The sequence below is a fragment of the Mustela nigripes genome, chromosome 18 (assembly GCF_022355385.1).
Source record: "Mustela nigripes isolate SB6536 chromosome 18, MUSNIG.SB6536, whole genome shotgun sequence".
Classification (NCBI taxonomy): Eukaryota; Metazoa; Chordata; class Mammalia; order Carnivora; family Mustelidae; genus Mustela; species Mustela nigripes.
The window spans coordinates 1,204,893-1,224,496 of record NC_081574.1 but is presented as its reverse complement, the minus strand read 5'-3'; the positions used below and the strand labels follow the sequence as shown (position 1 = coordinate 1,224,496).

General features: G+C 54.8%; 1 protein-coding gene across 1 annotated transcript in view; it reads right to left on the bottom strand.

The window, feature by feature from the left end:
• Positions 1 to 19,604, bottom strand: part of DLGAP2 (DLG associated protein 2) — a 476,914-nt gene that overhangs the window by 52,635 nt on the left and 404,675 nt on the right. Inside the window, exon 7 of the mRNA XM_059384133.1 lies at positions 4,947 to 5,094. Within this exon, the coding sequence (XP_059240116.1) occupies positions 4,947 to 5,094 (148 nt within the window). The remainder of the gene's footprint in view (positions 1 to 4,946; positions 5,095 to 19,604) is intronic.

The following is a 19,604-nucleotide window of genomic DNA, read 5'->3' as shown; positions in this document are numbered from 1 at the left end:
TGTGAACCATTAACTCAGAAATGCAGCTGGACCTGCTTCTGGAGAATGTGGGCGCCAAGGAACCAAAGCAGGCAGCGGCAGGAAAACGGGGGATGACCGAGTGGCTGTCCTGCATGTGGCGGGGAAGCCTCGCAGAGGTCGTGAGAGATGGCACCCCTGAGCAGGCACGCCGGGGTGTGGCCGTGTGGAAAGGGGGTGGTGGGTCCTCAAGAAATTCAAAGAACCACCCCAGGACCCAACACGTCACGTCTGGGTACCCGTCCATGGGCGCAAAGCAGGGGTGAGAATGGTGACCTGCAGACCTACGTCCTCGTGCGGCTACTACTGCATCCTGCCCATGGAGGGTCTGACACCTGCTCTGACTCAGCCACTCCATCCGTGCCAGGTCCCCGGAGTGGTCACTGCCTCGGAGACACCGAGACGGCCGTGCCAGGGTCTGGGGGGCAGAACTGGGGCTCTGCCGAGTTCGGGGGATGGACGGGGGAGGCCTGCACAGCACTGCCGGGGCACTGACCACCACTGACCTGCGCACTTGCAAACGGTCCAGACGGAACACTCTGCTAGGGATGTTTCGCCACAATTAAAACAAAAAGGCTGCATGACAGAAGGAAGCTATGATGATCCAGATCATCTTTTTAAAGAGAAGGAGAGAGAAGGGGCCGAGAGCACGCACGGCTGGAAGCTGTGGGAAGGACGCAGCCCGGACGCAGAGGGCCCCCTCCATGCGGCCCAGACCCCGGCTCCGCACCTCCAGTCCAGGCACGGCGTGGGTTGTCAGACTATCCCCACCACGGACGAGCAGAAACAAAGGGAATGCAGAGACCGTGCGCCCGTGACCTCGGGCGGCTGGGCCGGCCCAGCTGGGAGCGGCGCCGAGGGCGAGAGCAGCGAGGAGACGGAGCCGGGGCTCCACGCCGGCGGGAGGCCGTCTCGGGCGCCCGCAGACACTCACCGGGGGGGGGGGGCAGGGACGCCACTAGAGTTGGGGGCTCCACGGCAGCTGGGTCACGCCGCCCCAGTGGCCCCAAGGGTGTGTGCCTCTGCCTGGGGCCTCCGTCCTCCTCCCACAGAGAGGCGTCAGGGGGAGACCTGGGGACCCAGCAGCCGGCCACTTCATACCCTGGGACGCAGCTGTGTCCCTGCAGCGTGCCGGGAGAGGGCTGGGGCTCATTAGGTGTCTGACCCCAGCAGTGCCAGGACGCATGGGTAGCTGGCATCTGCATGGCTCTGGGACCCTCCGGGGTGGGGCACTGGCCCTCCACACATGGGGTGTGGGCACGTGACAAGGTGACACAGGGAAGGAGGCTGCTTGGGGTCGTGGGGACGGGGGGATGGGAGAGCCGCAGTGCTGTCTGCTCGTCTCTGTGCTCAGCTGGGGCGTGCCGGGCACAGACATGAGTCCCTGCTCATCCCTGAGTGTCACACAGGTGACCACCTCGAGACGCGGTTCCTGCCTCGCTGCCTGGCGTCCCGCTCCCCTATGTCCTCATGTCCGCACACAGCTGGGAAGGAGCTCCAGGGCACGTGGCTGAGGTCAGTCTGCTGGGAACCCACAGTGCTCACGCCCCACTGGGTGACCCCTGGGAGACAGTAACGGGCAGAGCCATGGCAGGGATGGGGACCTGCAGGCTCAGCAGGGCACACTGCTGCCTTGTTATTATTTATCAAATGATGGAGAACTGGACGGTCTTATGGTCTTGCTCTAAGTGCTCTCTGGGATGTGGAAACCGTGGGCATTCTTCCAGCCATGGCACAGACTTGGCCAGACAGACCGTAATGCAGAACGTGGATGTGTGTCGGGGAGGGGCACAGTGCCACCAGGACAAAGCCCACTGTGGTCTCTGGAACAGTGGGGACATCATTCTAGGAGTAAAAACCCTGTTTGGGGTCTCGTCAGATGAACCGACAAGCTGGTGTGTCCCAGAGAGCTTGGGGAAGGTCGGCCACGACGAGATGCCTGGAGAGCGCAGGCCACACGAGCAACACGATGTGTCTTTCTAGTACCTTCCAGGACGTTTCTCCAGGGGAGAGGCTCTGGTTAAAGATAAATCCCACCGCTCAGGCTAGTCCCCGGAAGGGGTCACGTCCCGCCACCACTGCAATCCCAGTGCCCCTGCTGGCCGGTCCAGCGTCCGCCCCGACGCTCCACGCACCCACGTGGACTTGTCCCAGGCTGGAGAGCTCAGAGACGCCAGACCCGAGTCCAGCGACTCAAGTTCCAACCACTGCACTGCTGTCGCACGAGTGAGTTTCATGAGGACTCAGACCTGTCGTCTTGCTTCTGCACCGGAGAGAGCACTGCGTGCCAGGAGTGCGGAGTCTGGAGCCACTGTAGGCACCACTGCAAGGCGCTCAGGGACACTGCGGGGCTCCTGGAGCATCGGCCCACGTGCACGGAGCTCCGTTCCTGGAAACTGCCCCCTCCTCCTCCTCCCCGGGGTGGCAGGTCACACCGGCCGGGGTTTCACATGGAATTATGACAGATTTGCTTCCAGGGCTGAAGTGGCCCTGTCCACTGCCGGGGCACCGGGGTTCTTCTAAGTAACACTTAAAAAAAAAAATCAGAATTAAAAACTGAGTTCAGCGTGAAGTCTGACCATAGAACTCAGGAATCAGAGCGACTTAGAACTCCGGAGGTCCAGGCCTTCAAAACCGGTGAAGCCCCACACGCCCACCTTGTCCGCCACTGCTCCCGCTACAGTGGTGAGTACTTCCCGACAGAGAATGGCGGAGGGACCTGCTACTTTTGGAAATCCCGGCTCGGTGTCACTAAAGACACGGCGTCGAGGATCGCGCACGGGTCATGTTCCTGCCACGAGGAAAGCTGGCGGCTCTCGTGAGCGCATCTGCAGAGGCGCGCTGTGCACTCAGGGAAGCCTGTTTGTTGAGAGCAAACGAGAACCGACGAAAAGCAGAATCGGACCCACAAACAGAGGACGAGCTGACAGTCGCCGGGAGAGGGGTGGTGGGGACGGGAGAAACAGGTGAACAGGAGAGGAAGGGGCAGGCTTCTGGTGATGGAGTGCACGAGTTAGGGAGACGGAGGTGCGGGGATGTCTGTTACATCGGACAGCGGGGACCGACACGGGACAGCACAGACGCAGTTACACTGCAGGGAGCACCCCAGGACACAGAGCGGGGTCCGGCCCCTGCCTGAATCTAATGCGACACTGGGGGCCAACTCGACTTAAATAGAAAAGAAAGAGAAAGAAAGCAAATCCTGGAGGAGTCGCCCCGTCTGCTGTGAAGTCACCCTGCCCCCTGCCGCAGGTCCTGATGGGGTCACGTCTGACTCTGAAGTCGTGTGTTCGTAAAGGAGGTGTTGCAACCCGAAGGGACGCTTGAGTCTCAGGAGAAGCCCGCTGGGAGGGTCCTTCTCCGGGGGTGGGCGTGAGGTGGAAAGTGCCTCCTAGAGTGCCCTGTTCAGTTAGTAACCCCTACTGTCAGCTTGGACCTTCTTGCTGAGCGGGGCGTCTCCCCAATTAACTCGATAATTACGGTAATCTGGCTGCCGGCCATCTCTTGCTGTTTCTATCATTACGTGCAGGGGCACGTGAGGTTAGGCTGTGGTGTGGCCCCCGGTCCCAGTCTGCCTGGGGCTGGGGGTCAGTCCAGGATGGCCCTCGTGTGCCGTCAGGAATGGTCTGGAGAGGGAAAAGTCCGCTGCAATGATCTTTGCTGAAGCTGGAAACCTAATCCTGTTTTTAAAGAAAACCAGCATCTGAGTTGGTGAAAGAGGTCATGTCTGTCTTCAGTTGTGGAACAGGAAAAACCCAGACTGTTCAGTAGAAAAAGTCCAGAGTGCAACTCTCTGATGAGAAAAAAACTTAAAATGAGCAGTCTCTTGCTTTAGAAGGCATTTAAAGCCTGTGACAAAACCGTCTTCAGCATATCTGAACCCCTGGCAGGCTCCCGAATGCTCCTAGCGCGTCTGTAAGCAGGAGGCTTTCTAGAATTACGTGCTACCGGTACTGTTGCTATTACTCTAGTAACAATATTGGCTGGCACCGAGTATGCACCGACTGTATACTTCTCTTCCCAGAATGAGAGTCAACATCCATGACCCCCGCCCATAAGTGACTGCGGGTCACCCCCGTGCACGTGCGGCCTTCCTGTCCCTGCCGATGGGGAAGGGGAGGTTCTCCTCAGCGGAGGGGCCCACAGAGAGGAGGGGAGCCGGGCTCTGCCCAGCCACACTCTAGCCGCTACTCCGCAGGAAGGGCAAGAAAGCATCCGGTATAAGCCTGAGACCCATGGGGTGAGCTCCTGCACTGTTTTTACCTGCAGCTAGAACGAGTAAGCGACCTGTTTAACATTTCAGGCGTTCAGCTCTTACTGCTCCTACTCGGAGGGCAATTAGGAGCGCAGCCAGAGCTCGCTTTGCTCAGGTGAACTCTCTGAACAGTTCAGAACAGGAGGGAAGCCCGCTGGGCTCCTTGCCCCTCCAGTAGTCATGCCTCTTGCCCCCAACTGAAACCTCAAACACGGCCACTCGATCCCGGGGTCACTGATCCCACCTGGCTGCGCAACGACCAAGAGACGGGTCCTGTGCGCCCGGCAAACTCGGCTCTGCACCCCGGATTACTTTCACCTCCTCTTACTGGGTTTGCAGAGCTGCCAGTGGGTACCGGGATGGAGAGCCGCTGCCTTCAGACCCCGGCTGTCATGCACCTGCCCGGCCCCGCCCCCCCGGGGAAGGAAGACGGTCTGAGCTAAGACAGCAAAGCAGGCTGAGACGTCACCCCTGACGCAGAGGAGGCCAGTGTGCGGGGACGCCATCGCAGGTGTGCACCATTCAGGGTTCCAGGGTTCCCGGGGGGAGGTCAGAGACGGTTCCAGGCAGGAACGTCCTTCTGCTCATGGCCTTGCCCCCAGCAAGTGGCCACTGTGAGGACGCGGCATTAGAGACCGGACCCGAGGGAGAGGGGAGGGAAGGCATTCCCGACCTGGCTCACACAGCTGGCCTGACTCAGGGTGCTGACGGCTCTCATGTAGCTCTGGTTCCGCGAGCGGAATTTCGGGGAGTTGTAGCTGGCTGAGGGGTCCAGGCCGTGGCCGGCAGGCACGTCGCTTGTAGCTTGCAGGTAGCTCTGGCTAAAAGAGAAAAGAAATGAAGAGAAAAGGTGTTCTGTGAACATGCACACAGAAGGGGCAGAGCACAGAGGCTCGTTCCAGTCCATGCCAAGAGGCCGTTGGGAAGTTTCCAGCTGGATGTGTGTCTTTTGGTGGACATCCCAGCATTAGGTCCACACCACAGGCTCAGTTACAAATGCAAAGTTGTCAGAAGTGACAGGGGATGCTGTTTACAAAGCTGCTTTGAAACCTGACTGTTTGTGGCCAGGTAACGAAGTCAGGATCCTTCCACGTTCACGAAATGTGCCGAAAAGCACTGTAACTCACACAGCACAGCACTGGACGTGGCTTCTGAATTTAAGCCCAAAACCTGAGAATCTTACAAAAATCATGTTAGCTTTTGGCAACTTTACACACTCAGAAAAACAAAAGGAAGGCCAAAAGTCTTGCCTTTGCTTGTAACTCAGGCACAATTGCGCAGGTCACGCACTGCAGCAGAGAGAAAGAGCAGGCTGGGAGGCCACCCCACCTCACCCTCACACTGGCTGCGTTCCTGCAAACTCCCTTAAAAACCAGCATTCTCTGATCCCCCTTCATGCTATGCTCCCCCGTGTTTAAAGATGGGAAGCCCGTGAGGGCTTGTGGTGGGCAGAAAGATCGACTTAGCTTAAACTTCTGGTCCACTGAATTCCGCTTCAAGTTCTGCAGACCACATTTTGATAACAGAGTAAATATTCATTTTATCTGATCCCAAGCTGCAGTTGTAGGACCAGATGTAGTGAAGCCTCTCTCCTAGTTTGGGTCGCAGTGGGAACACCAACAGGGTCAGTGCACGGGCCTGGACGTAAAAATGGGGGGAAGTACTCGGTTGCCAAGTCTGACTCCGTTGCCAGTTCAAGTTTGTTACTTGCTTTTCGGAGTAAATTCCTGATGTAATTTGTTTTCTCTGTGATTTACTTCTTTCTGTAAAAATGGGTTAGCAGAGAGAAACTTGGCCTCAATTCTAAGTTCTGAGTAAGCAGTGCCCATTTATTACAGATATAAAGTCTGTATTTCTTTCTTTCTTCCTTTAAAAAAAAAAAACATTTTATTTGTTTATTTGACAGAGATTTATTTGACAGAGATCACAAGTAGGCAGAGAGGAAAGCAGGCTCCCCGCTGAGCAGAGAGCCCAACGTGGGGCTCGATCCCGGGACCCTGAGATCATGACCTGAGCTGAAGGCAGAGGCTTTAACCCACTGAGCCACGCAGGTGCCCCTAAAGTCTGTATTTCTGCCAATATTAATAATACTTACTTTCACATATCATGTCCATTTTTGTTTTAAAACCAGGTATGTAGCACATTTTCAGTTCCCTTCACTGATAACAAAATAAAACAAAAAGAGGAAGAAATTAGCTGTCATACAGCTGGTTCTAATTTTGTAATTTGGGCATCTAATGGGGAGTGGGGACTCTTCGCCTAGACTCCTGGTTTGATCCCACAGCTCCAGGCTGGCAGGGCCAGGCCTGACTAGCCAGGCAAGACAGGTGGGCAAAGCCTCAGGCGTGGTCACCCGTCCTGAGTGCCGCAGGAAGTGGCCAGAGTCCAAGGGAGCAGTGAGATGCCGACGGACTGCGTCCTGGACTGGGCTGCATGTGGGGCTTGGGGTGGCTTGCACAAGTGGGTGAGGTGTGTGTGTGTAGCTGGCCCCCACCCACAGCCAGGGTCTGCGTGTTTTCAGTCCAGCATTGTGTGCGGGAGCCTGGAACCCTCCAGCTAAACCCCTGACTTGGGCTTTTGGCCTCACTTCTGACTTTGCAAAAATGCAAAATCTCTGCATCTCCCCTCTCCTTGCGTTGCTTTGAAATGGCTCATGTCACACTTCGCATTTCTGCCAGTCGGGGCCGATTTCTTACTTTCTTGCCACATCCTAGCTTTCCCTTCTAATACCACCCCTCGCCGTCCCCGCGTTCTCAGATGAAGGGTCTTGGGGCCCCCGAAAGATTGGGTCTGTCTCTGTCTCCACACTTTCAGCTCGGTGGCTGTGAGGGAAGAGAGGTCCTCAAAATGAAAGCAAGTGACCCTTTTGGTGGCTTCTGGATGGCACTCACACCCGAGGAAGTCTATGTTTCCAACATGTTTCCTAACGCCCCGTGATCTCTTTCCTCCAAAGTGGAGCAGTTGTCACTGTAGAAAGCTAAACACATTTTTTCCTCTGAAACATTGACTCATGATGGCTCACGTTTGCTACAATATTGTGCTGGATACGCCCGGAAGCATGTGACGTGGCACAAACCGGACACTGAGTCACTGGTGCCAGCTCACACACGGTGTGCAGCAGAGCTAGACCGTGCCGCCAGTCAGCTCCCAGATTCATGCTTTTAGCCCCAAGATTGCAGCTGCTGAGTCAGAGAAGCAGAGAGATATATGGCCCTTCATTTCATGTATCTTAAATAGTTCAAAAAACCCCTAACTTCAGCCTCACTAGACTTGAGAGGATTTTTTTTGGCAACCGTTCAGCGTTTCTCAATACCACCGTGTCCCAGAGAGACAGCTGTCCAAGCCGATCACACATCTGGAGGCTGAAAATCAGACCTGATGCTGAGGGGCACGGCTGGGGCTCAAAGCCGAAGGCGGGCTCCTTCTCCGGCACACAGCGTGCATCCCCAAGCCCCTGGGACCCTCACTCCAGGACAGCCCTGTGCCTCTGCAGAAACCATCCTAGGAATCCCACGTCATTCTGACAGCCCCTCAAAGCCCCGTGGTTATTCCCGAAAATGGAGAGTTCCTGCTTTGGGATCCTGGTTGCCGGGGGGAGAAGCACATCTTCATGTCTAGTTTTGCCCTGGCTTAGAGAATACGAAAAGGAAACCATAGAAAGGTTTCCAGAATAACACAAAGATACTTTTTTCCCGTTTTCCCCTTCTGAATGGCAGCCCTGCTGGCCCGTCCCGCCAGTGTGGAGGCCCGAGTCGAAGGCTGCCAGAGGGAGATGCGGGGGAGCAGGGGCGGCTTCTCGGAGTCCTCATGCTCCCCCCACGTCCCCTCCTGTCCCACCCCTGAATCCTTTGCTGCCGGTGGCTGCCCTGGGTCTGTGGGCTGAACCCCGGGCTCAGGGGCTCCTCCCTGACGTCCGACCCCGTGAAACGGACGGACAGAACCGAGTCTACGCGAAGCAGGCCCTGTCTTCAGCGACGCCAGTCCCGTAAGCAGACTCGGGATCCCCGACGAAGTAGCCCAGGCCTTTCTCTCCAGCGCCGTAGAGGAGCGGTAAGCACTGCGCGGGTTGCGGGAAGGGGAAATCCGCACCGACTGTGTCCCTCCCAGAGCCACAGGCACCCTCCACGTCTGCTCCGCATGAGGAGTTAGGAGGTGTGTCTGCTGCCGTGTCTTCCCCTGCTTGGGGCACAGGCTCCAGCCCCGAGCTCAGTCATGACTGTTTCCTGTCTTCAGGATGGTCCGTCAGAGGGGCAGGACCCCGGAACAGGCCTGAGCCCCGAGACCGAAGGGGGACACGGAGCGCGGTCGCTGGTCAACCCAGGTGAGCTGGAGGGCAGGAGAGGAAGGGCCACCTGCGCACAGCCCAGAGCGGAGGCGGCAGCGGCCCCAGGCAGAGCCATCAGGGTCACACACCCCATGGGGGAAATGGTGTTGGGGGATTTGGGGCAGAACTAGATGGTGGCAAAGGTAAAAAAAAAAAAAAAAAATGGTAGTGCCAAGTGACCGTTCTGAACAATTCGTCAAATCTGTTCATGAAGAAGAGACTTTTCTGAGAAAAGTCATGAGTTTGGGGGATGAGCCACTGTATTTTTAGAAAGTGAGAGGATGTTGGGGGACAGAGACCCCAGGGGGTGGTGGGGACAGCCGCCCCACGTGAACACGGCCTTGCAGGCACACTGGGCACCCCCCGTGTTCCCGGCGCCCCACGTGAACGCGGCTCTGCACGCGCACCCGCCCCGTGGCAGGTGACGGGTCCCGCGGTGCACTCCGCGGCTGGCGCAGAGAGCACACGGCGGGGGCAGCCTGTTCCCGCCCACTCGAGCCCGTGTCCCCGCAGACAGGTTTCTGCTCCTTGTGGGCGTCTGCAAAGCGCGGCTCGCAGTAACAGGACCTAATGTGTCGTGTTTCCTGAATATTCAACACGAAAGGCTTAGGGGGTGCCCAATGTGGGGCGCGCTTGCTTAATGGTGACAAACACCCATTTTCTTCGTCCTCGGAAGGCCTGGATGTGGGGAGGGGACCCAGGGCAGCCACTCTGGTGTTTGGTCGCGATGTCTTGTCCAGCAGGAAGCTGATAGGGAGGGGGCAGCCCATTTTTCCCTGTAAGATTTTGTCCCAACAAAACATTTCAACTGTTTAAACCTTTTTAAAGAGAATAAAAAAGAGATCCCCCCCGTCCAAAATAGAAATCCCAGAACACAGCAATAAATACGCAGTCTGTTTCTACCCATGGAAACCAAGCTGGTGTAGGCAGGGCAGAGCTGCGGCGCACAGCCCAGTCCGCTCTGCGGGCGCGGTGACCCCACCGCATGCTGTCCTTCGTCCTAACTGCAGGGGGTGACGGGGCTGTCCCTGCGGCTCTGCTTTTCATTCCACCTGCACAACCTCCTTTGTGACTCGACCTTCCAGCTGCCCCATTGTAAAGGCTAGGTTATCTGGCTTCATGTTTTTGTTCTGTGGGACGTCTCCGTGGGTTCAGATCCGTTGTCAGATGGGAGCGTGCTCCTTCACTCCGCGGCCTGCCATCTCCAGTTCTTACTGGGTCACTGGATGTGCGGAAGCGTCGCCTGTGACGCTGAGGGTCCCTCTGCAGTGCGGACCTGTTCTCTTTGTGTGGTTCTTCACCCAGGATGGGGAAGAGGGTCCTTCACCCAGGGGACCCTCGGCCATGTCCGGGGGCAGGGTGGGTTGGGCGGGGGCATCTAATGGTCGAAGTGAGAGACGGGCACAGCGGGCTCCCGAGAGGAGACAGCTGTCTGGCCCCAAACATCACCAGCGCCGGGACGGAGAAGCCCAGCTTACCCTTGGACCAAATTCACGCCGTCTTACAAGCAGCCCGTCTCCAGCCAGCAGCACCCGACCCACAGTGTCTTCAGGCGCACGCTGAACATTCACTACAACAGACTAGACTTGGGGCCCTAAAACGGACCTTAACAAATTCCGGAAGAACAGAAATCATGCCACGTGTGCTGTGGGACCGTGGCGACATCAAGCTAGAAATCAATCACAGCACGGTTTCTGGAAAAACCCCAAGGACTTGGAGGTTAGACAACAGTCTTCCAAATCCCTCATGGTTCCAAGAGGAAGGGTTTGGATGGAGATGGAAGCACCCCCTGTGCAGGGTGAGGGCGGGGAGGCCGTGCTGACCCTCAGCCACAGAACAGAACGAAATCTCGCCATTTGCGACAACACGGACGGACCGAGAGGGTGTTACGCTGAGCGGAGTACGTGGCCGAGAGAAAGACCAATGGCACAGGGTTTCACGCATATGTTGGATCTAAAAAACCAAGGGAACAAACACACAAAACCCAGAAACAGACTCTTAAGTACAGAGAACGAGCCGGTTGTTGCCAGAGGGGAAGGTCGCGGGGAGTGGGTGACGGGGCTCAGCAAGCACGCACTGCGGACTGTGCGCTTTCCAGCTGTCCGTCGATGGTCCAACGAAATACAGTCGGGAAGGGGCGCCTGGGGGTCTCAGCTGGTGAAGCGTCTGCCTTCGGCTCAGGGCATGGTCCCAGGGTCCCCAGATCAAGTGCTGCGGGGGGAATCCCCGCTCAGCGGGAAGACTGCTTCCCCTCTCCAGCTCCCCCTGCTTGTGCTCACTCTCTCCCCATCTCTGTCAAACAAACAAACAAACAAACAAATCTTTATACAAAAAGAGGAAGAACTACAGTTGGGTTTTGGGTATTTTGCTAGCGCCCTGGCCTCAGTGAATGCCATGATTTGTTCTAGTATTTGTTCCGTACTTTCCTTAGGTTTTCTGTGTGAACAATCTTGTTGTCTGAGAATAAACAGAGTAAAGTCTTCCTTTTTAATCTCGATGTTAGTTATTTATCTTGCTTGTCTTATCTTGCTCAGCTGTTGTCCACTCTAATGTGAATAAGGAATGATAAGGTTGGCGGCCCAGCCTTTACCGAATCTTAGATGACCTCCGTACTTACGCGGGCTCCACATCCTATGCAAACACGCTTCCTCCTTCCTCCAGCGGAAGGAGCTCCCTTTCCTCCTGGGTTTGCCGAGAGCTCTCTTTTCTCCGCATGCTTTGATACGATGATATCACGTTTCTTCTCCATTTGCTAATGTGGCGGATCCCTTCACTGATATTTATTTATTTACTTACTTCCTTATTTGTTTATTTATTTTAAAAGATTTTATTTACTTAATTGAGTGAGGGAGAGCGAGAGCGAGCGGGTGAGCAGAGGAAGGGGCCGCGGCAGAGGGAGAGAATCCCCACACAGACTCTACCTTGAGCACGAGGCGGGACCGACCTGCGACCCCAGGACTCCAACCGGAGCCGAAACCCAGCGTCAGCTGCCTGGCGACCAGGCCACCCCGGCGCCCGCCCTCTCTGACTGATGGACACAATCAACCATGCTTCCCGGGAACGAGTCTATTTGGTCACGAAGAAACTGTGCTCGGTTCTTTTTATGCATTATTGGATTTGGATTGTTAATATTTTGTTCATTTAAAACAACGAGTAATTGCCTCTTTGGGTGACGTTTCCGTACCGGACTCACACAGGCGCATAAACAAGCCGAGAGGGACCTGCTCCCCCGCCCTCGGGTGACTGCGTCTGGGCACATGGGGTCACAGCGTCCTTACACGTTAAACGGGGTTTCACGGCGAACAACCGCAGCCAGAAGCTTTCTTTGTGAGGATGTTTTGAACAATGACTTGAATCTTTTTAGTCCATAATACAGTTGTACAGATTTTCTAGTTCTTCTGTGTAGGTATGTTTTTCTAGAAATTGGTCCAATTCATAGAAGCTGTAGAATTCGTTGACATAAATTTGCTTACAGTTTTCCCTTTTAATCTCTGTTGGATCTGTAATCACTCCTTTTTCTATTCCTCATATTTGTAAAATGTATGTTCTCCGCTTCCCCTTTCTTAAAGTGGTCAGTCTTGCTAAGGGTTATCAACTTTATTAATCTTTTCAGAGAACCAATATTTGCTCTTCAGGTTTTCTTTATTGGTCATTTTATATTTTACCGATTCTCCTCTATGTTATCCTTCCCTTAGCTTGGATTTAATCTGCTCTCGTTTCTTTGCTCTTTAAGGTGACAGCCTGGATTGCTGTTCCTAAGCCTATTTGTCTAACAGAAACAATGCGTGTGGAGGCTGCTTTAGCGGCACACACAAACCTGCACATGTGGGTACCCACCATTGTTCAGTTATGGACAACTTACGATTTCCCTTGCGACTTTCGTCTTTGACCCATGATTTACCCACAGGTCTGTGATGAGCTTTTCTAGGTGTCGTACAGTACCTTCCGGTGCTCAAATCACACATACACCAGTCCACTTATCGCTATTCTGTGCATTACTGAGGCTGTTTCTTCCCCAACATTTTACCTCTCTTTTCTTCAGCTTTTATATCCGTTGATTTGTTTCCAAATACCAAGACTTCCCCTTCGTCTTTCTCAGTCTGCCCTTAAGCAGTGAATTTCTCACTTCAGATCAGGTGCTCCTGTTTCTGAAAGGTGAGCTGGTTCTTCCCACTGTCTGTTCACTCACCAAGACCAGCTTTTCCTGTGAGACACAGACCCTTACAAGAGCTGCTTTCAAGTTCTTTTTGGATCATCCAAACATCTGGGGCATGGCAGGTTCATCTGCATGTGTTTCTTGCTAGTGAGCCTCATGTTGGTACAACTTTGCATGGCTTTTTCTTTCATCTTCCTTAGGTCCAATGGATGTTGTTGACTGAGACTCTGGATCCTGTTATCTTCCTCTGAAGAGTGTTGATTTCTGTGCCAGGGGGTCATCCTGAACTGTGGATGCGGGGATTTGCACATTCACAGGATGGACCCATGGAAAGCCCCAACTGTTCCCCAAGTTTAATATTCACCATGTTTTAGATATCTTGCTATTTAAAAAAAAATATTTTATTTATTTAACAGACAGAGATCACAGGTAGGCAGAGAGGCAGGCAGAGAGAGAGGAGGAAGCAGGCTCCCCGCAGAACACAGAGCCCGATGTGGGGCTCGATCCCAGGACCCTGGGATCACGACCTGAGCCGAAGGCAGAGGCCTTAACCCACTGAGCCACCCAGGCGCCCCGATATCTTGCTATTTTTAAGACAACACAAGTTGCTAGACTTTAATCCCTAAACTTTTTTTTAAAAGATTTTATTTACTTATTTGACAGAGAGAGATCACAAGTAGGCAGAGAGGCAGGCAGAGAGAGAGAGAGGAAGAAGCAGGCTCCCCGCTGAGCAAAGAGGCTGATGCGGGGCTCGATCCCCTGACCCTGAGATCATGACCTGAGCCGAAGGCAGAGGCTTTAACCACGGAGTGACCCAGGCGCCCCTAATCCCTAAACCTAATCCCTAAACTCATTTAAAAAACTACTACACAGCAGTTCAGACATACCTGCCTGTGGCCTGCCCATGGGTGTCAAAACTATGAGGCCTTTTGCACAACGGGGTTGGACATGATGATCTTCACGAAACTACTTCAGAGATGAGTTGATGCCCTGGTTGCAGAGCCTTCAAACCCACTTCTCTTCCCCTCCTGGAGAATCTCAGACATGCCCCATATTCTTTTCATAAGCTTCCTTTCTGCTTACTTAAAGAGTCACTGTAGAGCTCCTTTGTGAGTCCCGGGAGAATTTGCATACGCTCATGAGCGTTCCGTGTGGCGACAGAGCTGTGCCCCCCAGGCTGTCAGTGCTCAGAGTGACCGCAGAGCCCACACCTGGAATCATAGGGAACAGTGTCTCTGAGGTCAGTCCGGCTCTGCTGAAAGGCTCCCCTGGGTTCATTTTTACTCAGAGTCTTTAAGTTGGCCTCACTACTTATATCTCTACCAGGAAGTGTTGAATACAAGTAGAATAGAAGATATCAATTTAATTCTTTGAAATTTAACATTTCTGAGGTTTTTTTTTTTTTTAAATTCAATGGGTTATAACATATTTCCCATAATTTATTTTTCCCAAGAGACACAAAACACAGGCCAGGATTAGTGAACTTGTACAAAGGATCAGCGTCAACAGAGAGGGACCCAGGGGTACGAACACCAACCTCAGGCAGGACTGAAGCTGAATGGGCCCCTAAAAAGGTTTTCTTCTCCAGCGTTAAAATGCTCTCCCCAGTAGGTTTATCCAGCAAAATGAGTCATTTATCTAAGGAGCATTTATTGGTGCCTATCACAGAAACAAGTTGATGGGATCATTGCCCCTTGTCCTCAAGGAGCCGGCTACGCTGCCCATAAATTTTAATGGAATTCGATTTTCTGAAGGATGTTTTTAAAGAGATCCAATGTCTTCCTGAAAATCTTGTCTTTGTCTTACTTCAACTGCTTTACAGTTCAACTTCTGAAATGTGTTTTAAAGGAAAGTGGCAATGTTGTGAGGGGTATGAATTAGACTACACTTTAAGGAAAGCAGAGAGCTCAAAAAATCAAAGAGAAGGTGTTCAGGACAAGTTCCGACTACTTACCCTCCACGTACGGGTGTTGCTATCCCCGTATTAACGGATGTAATGTGTCGAGAGAGATGAAAAGATCTGCTCTCAGCACAAAAGTATGTGTCTGCGAGCCTTCAGAGATCAATGAATGGAGATAAGAAAAATTTTAAAATAAGGGATAGATTTTTATATCAATATCGTATATTTATATGTACAGTACGATGCAGTACGGAATCCATCGGGGATCTATTATTATTAAATACTGACTGAGTCACAGCCACTTTAAACATGGTGTGGACACTCCTAGGCCCACGTTTGCAGGTGGCTGCCGGGACAGGCAAACACAGGGAGGCGAAAAGCAGATCCGTGGTTGCTGGGGGCCGGGAACTGACTGCCCGAGGGTCTGGCTTTCTTTTCGGTGTGAAGACATGTTCTACAAGCGATCATAGTGAGGCCCGCACAGCTCTGATATACAACACTGTTGAATCGTGTGCTTCCCATGGACGCATCGCATGGTGTGGGAATCAAATCTTGCTAAAGCTGTTAGAAATTAGATATGAAAAGTGCTGTTTAGTTTCATAGCATTTGGGTCAGAGGATCTAGGCAGGCCCCGGAGAGGGTTTAGCAGGGGAACAGTCACGGCAAAGCTTCCACATTGTCCTGGGTGTTGGTTACGGTTCTCCAAGGAAGGTAATCGGATAATCTGATAATCTGATAATCAAGCTCGTTTCATAAAGGCAAGAAAGTCTTGGCTGAGGGGAGACAGAGCACCCCAGGTCTGAGCGGTGATACAGTGGAGCTTCAAGCACAGAGATGTCACGACCCAAGCGTGTATACGGTACTTTGTGTCACACAGAAGCATTTTAAACATCCGCCACGGATCTTCACGACTGCGTGATGAGTTAACATGAGCACAGAGCCTGCCCCGGTTTGTTTCCAGAACAGAGAGCAGGGCCATCGCTGGCTCACACGGCCGAGATACCAGAGGACCTCAGGCTCCACCGCCCCCTTAGAAAACAGAACATGACGTCAGCCGGGGCACAGGGTCTGCAGGGGATGAGCGGCCGCCGAAACGAGCGGGCATAAAAGCCTTAAATTTCTAAATAAAGAAGTCCTAGACTGGAGGGGCATTTTAGGCAAAGGAGGATGGAGGATGTTTCTAAAGCCGCTGTGAAAAGTTCAGGCTGGTCTCAGTCGATGGTCCAGTCTGGGCACTCCGGAGAAATCCTCGCTGTCACCCGCTTGAAGTTGTGAACAAAGAAAACTCGGGGGAAGGTGGAAATTGCTTCTCAAGGATGTCACAAATCTCATCCTGTGTTCGCCGTCCGCAGGAGCGGTGACAGAAATGCAAACTAAGTGTTTCCACCAGCGTCCCCGGAAGTGATTCAGCTCCCGTGAGGAGGGAGGGAGGAACGTCGAGAAGAGCAGATCTGACGCCAGAGGACCTGGGTCTGAAGTCGGAGTTTCGTCCGTGCGCGGCCTTGCAGAAACCGCGCGAGCCGCGACGTGCCTGATCCACACTTCCTTCCCTCGACTATGAAGGCCAAGCGGATCCCTCCCGACGTACGTCAGGGGCTTGTTGGGAGGGTCCGGGAGCTCAGGCTGTGGAGAAGGGGGACCCTCGCTGCGGTGTCACGCCCTCTGCCCACGCCTGCTGCTGGTGCTTCTGTCTTGAATATTGTTTGATTCTGCCCAGGCGCCCGCTGCACGGTGCGTCATTAGTTCCTGACGCAGAGTTCACTGGTTCATCGGTTGCTGGTGTCCCAAACGACATGTGGCCGCAGGCTGCTCAACCCGCCATCGCGGGGACCCCACGGCGGACAGGCCGATGCTGAGCTCACTGCTTACAGAGAGCCGCTCTTGTGTCTGGAACTTTCCATTATTACTCACAGCTATGCCTTCTTCTATGTTTGAGACTTCCTTTTAAGACCAAGGAAATAGGTTTTCTCTTTATAAAAATTTCTGGCAGTTATTGGTTTGTATTTAAAGGCTAGTGTCAAGGCAACAAGAAAATCTCACTTAGTGAATTTGCAAATGCTAACCTGTTCCCCAACTCCCCGGCGCTTGGGAATAATGCAGGGTCCTCGACCACATTTGCAGAGATGGGTTTAAGATGTTTAGTAAATAGAATTCTAGGTGATTCCATCGGGGGTAGTCAGTGGACTGGACCACACTCGAGAAACACAGGTGCACAGATACAGGGGTAGAGACCCACTGCAAGACCTTTCAAAGAACGTGCATTTTTATCCGTCTCACCCCGAAACAACAAACCCACGAATGAAGCGTCTTTCCTGCGGGGTAGGACACGGGCAGCTATCCACACTGTCAGCTGGCTAGGATGCCCTGGTGGCAGGTTACATAGCCACGGGCCCTGGAAAACAAGCCTCCAGCCACGCAGATCCTGACTATGCGTGAGCAGCATCTGGGATACAACGGAGCAAACCTGACGTACTCACCTGTGCGGGTGCCTGCCCTGAGCCCCTCCCCTCAGGCACAGAGCAGAACTCTGTGTCGGCAGTCCCCACAGAGGAGCGAACAGGGTGGCCTGGGGGTCCCACGTCGGGGTAGAGGGAGCACCAGGAGCGCTTCTCGCCGGGAGCACTGAGTTCAGTACTTGGGTCTCATCCGAGAGTAAATGGTCAAATACTGAACAGCAGTTTCCTGCCCGGAGAACGCTGGGCCAGTGGGCACGCTGGCTCAGAACGGCCAAGTCTACCCGCCGCCTGGATCCCCGAACAATCACGAAGACAGGAAAGACTGCTGGGAGCCCCCGTCCGAGTCAGGGGAGCAGGACGACAGACACACACGGCTCCTCACCCCGACACCGCTGGCCAGGACACCGGGATGAGTGACTCAGAGAGGCCCCCACACTCAGGTGTGTGGCTCCCAGACTCTGAATGGGCCGTGCGTTCCAGTGACCAGACTTCCGAGTGCCCAGGAAATAAAATGTCAGAAGAAGCCTGGCAAGTAGGACAGAAGGACTGTTGCTGGCTGGGCCGACCGACTCCATGGCGTCTAAGTAGTAGCGGATGCGCTAGGGAGTTAATTACGTGAACACAGCAATGAGTGCGCCTAACCAACGCACCATCACTCATTAACTGGTTACCCATTTATCCGACGACGACTCCCCGAGCACACACGCGTGTCGTGGTGCCAGGCACCGAGGGAAGCGTGCACACGGCGCGTCCCTGCCGCGGCGGCGGACACAGCAGACAGACAGCCAACGGCCTAGCCCCAGACCCTGAAGACCAAAGAACTGAGGGTCACGTTCAATTCCTCCCTCACGAGGCAGTGAGCAGGAAGACGACAGACAAGGGAATCTGAAGACAACGGAAACCGGGTGCGTCCCCTGGTGTGAGAGCTCAGCCGAGCCTGGTACGGGTGCCCGCCCTGTGGAGCCGGTCCGTCCTGTCGGGTACGCCCCTGAGCGCGGGTCTGCCCCGCCGGGGAGGCCGCACGCTCTGCCTCAGGGAGGCGGGTGCTGCACGGCTTGTAGCTGATCCCCCCGCCCAGCCTTGTGGCCCTTCAGCCTCATCCCACAGCCCCGACCCCCCGCCAGAGCCAGCGTCTGGCCAACCGTGACTCTGTCCCCGGTACAACCCCCATGCGGCACCCGGGAGCCCTGTGCCTCGGAGGCGGGACCGCGGCCTTCCTGAGCAGGATGTTCCTGAGAGCCCTGTGGGGTTCGAAGGGCCAGACCCCCATCCTGGACATCTCATCAGGGTCCTCTGACCCTGGGCCCCGGGGGACGTCTGCTTACCAGCCAGCCTCCAGCAAGGACCCTGCTGGGTGGTCTGGCCACCGTCTGCCCCCACCGTGTGTCTCTGCTCTCTGTTCCCATCATGCCCCCCTCCCCTCGTCTTCAGAGTTGAGCCCAACCGCCCCCCACAGCAGCGCCCCACCTGCTGTCCACACACCTCTGACGGTCCTGACTGAAACCTGCCTTACCGCGGAGCGGACGCCATGAACACTCGTCCCTGAGTCCCATTATCTGAGGCGTCTGCTCCAACCCTGGGTCCCTCCGTCCCTCAAAGTAACATGGCAACAGGCCGATAATACCGCGACCTCAGGGCCTCCACGCCATGCCCTTCCCCAGGCCCCTCACCTCCCACCTCAGCTCCTCCTGGCTTCCTGGCTGGCTCCGGTCGAGCTGGACCCTGCTTCTTCCCCAGTTCTGAGGTGTGCCCTTGTCTCAGGCCACTTGCTTCCCGTTCCCCTGCCAGGAGGCCCCCCCGTCCAGGAGAGCCACACAGCCAGCTCCCTGGGCACCCCCAGCCCTGCTAGTTTCAACTGGCACTGCCCGCCGTCCACCCCCACACCCCTCCCAGTTCCGTCAGAGCCCCCAGATCAGCTCGTGCTTCCCGCGGCACAGGTCGCCTTCTGGACGCGTCACACTCATTACAGATCGGCGGTTCCACCCACTGCCTGTCTCCTGGGTCAGAGAGCGAGGCCAGCGGGGCTGGGTGGTCTGTCTCATCCGTTCAGTCCACACCTAAGACAGATAGGATAGTGCCCGGCCCGGGACAGGAGCACGAGAGCTGGCTGCGACCCGAACGCACGAATGGATGAATTGCTGCCATCACTGGAGAAGCAATCCCCCCTCTCTGCTGTGGGTCTGCCCAGACCAGCTGGGTGCCGTCCTGCCACGGCCTGGGGACAGTCTGATCGAGGCACACACAGAGCAAAGGACAACGGAGATGCCGGGTTCACTGTGATGCTGTCTGGACCTCCGTGCACTCATGCTTTGCGCCACGTCTAGCCCTGGACACCTGGTTTTATCCGCCAGTACATTCCCTACTTAGCTGGAACCTTCCACATTCAAAACCAAAGATTCCTGACAACATGCAGCCTCTAAGCAGTGGTCTGTCCATGGACGGCTGAGTTTTAAAGAAAGGCCCAATTTCGGTGATGTGTATTAGCCACGGTAGGT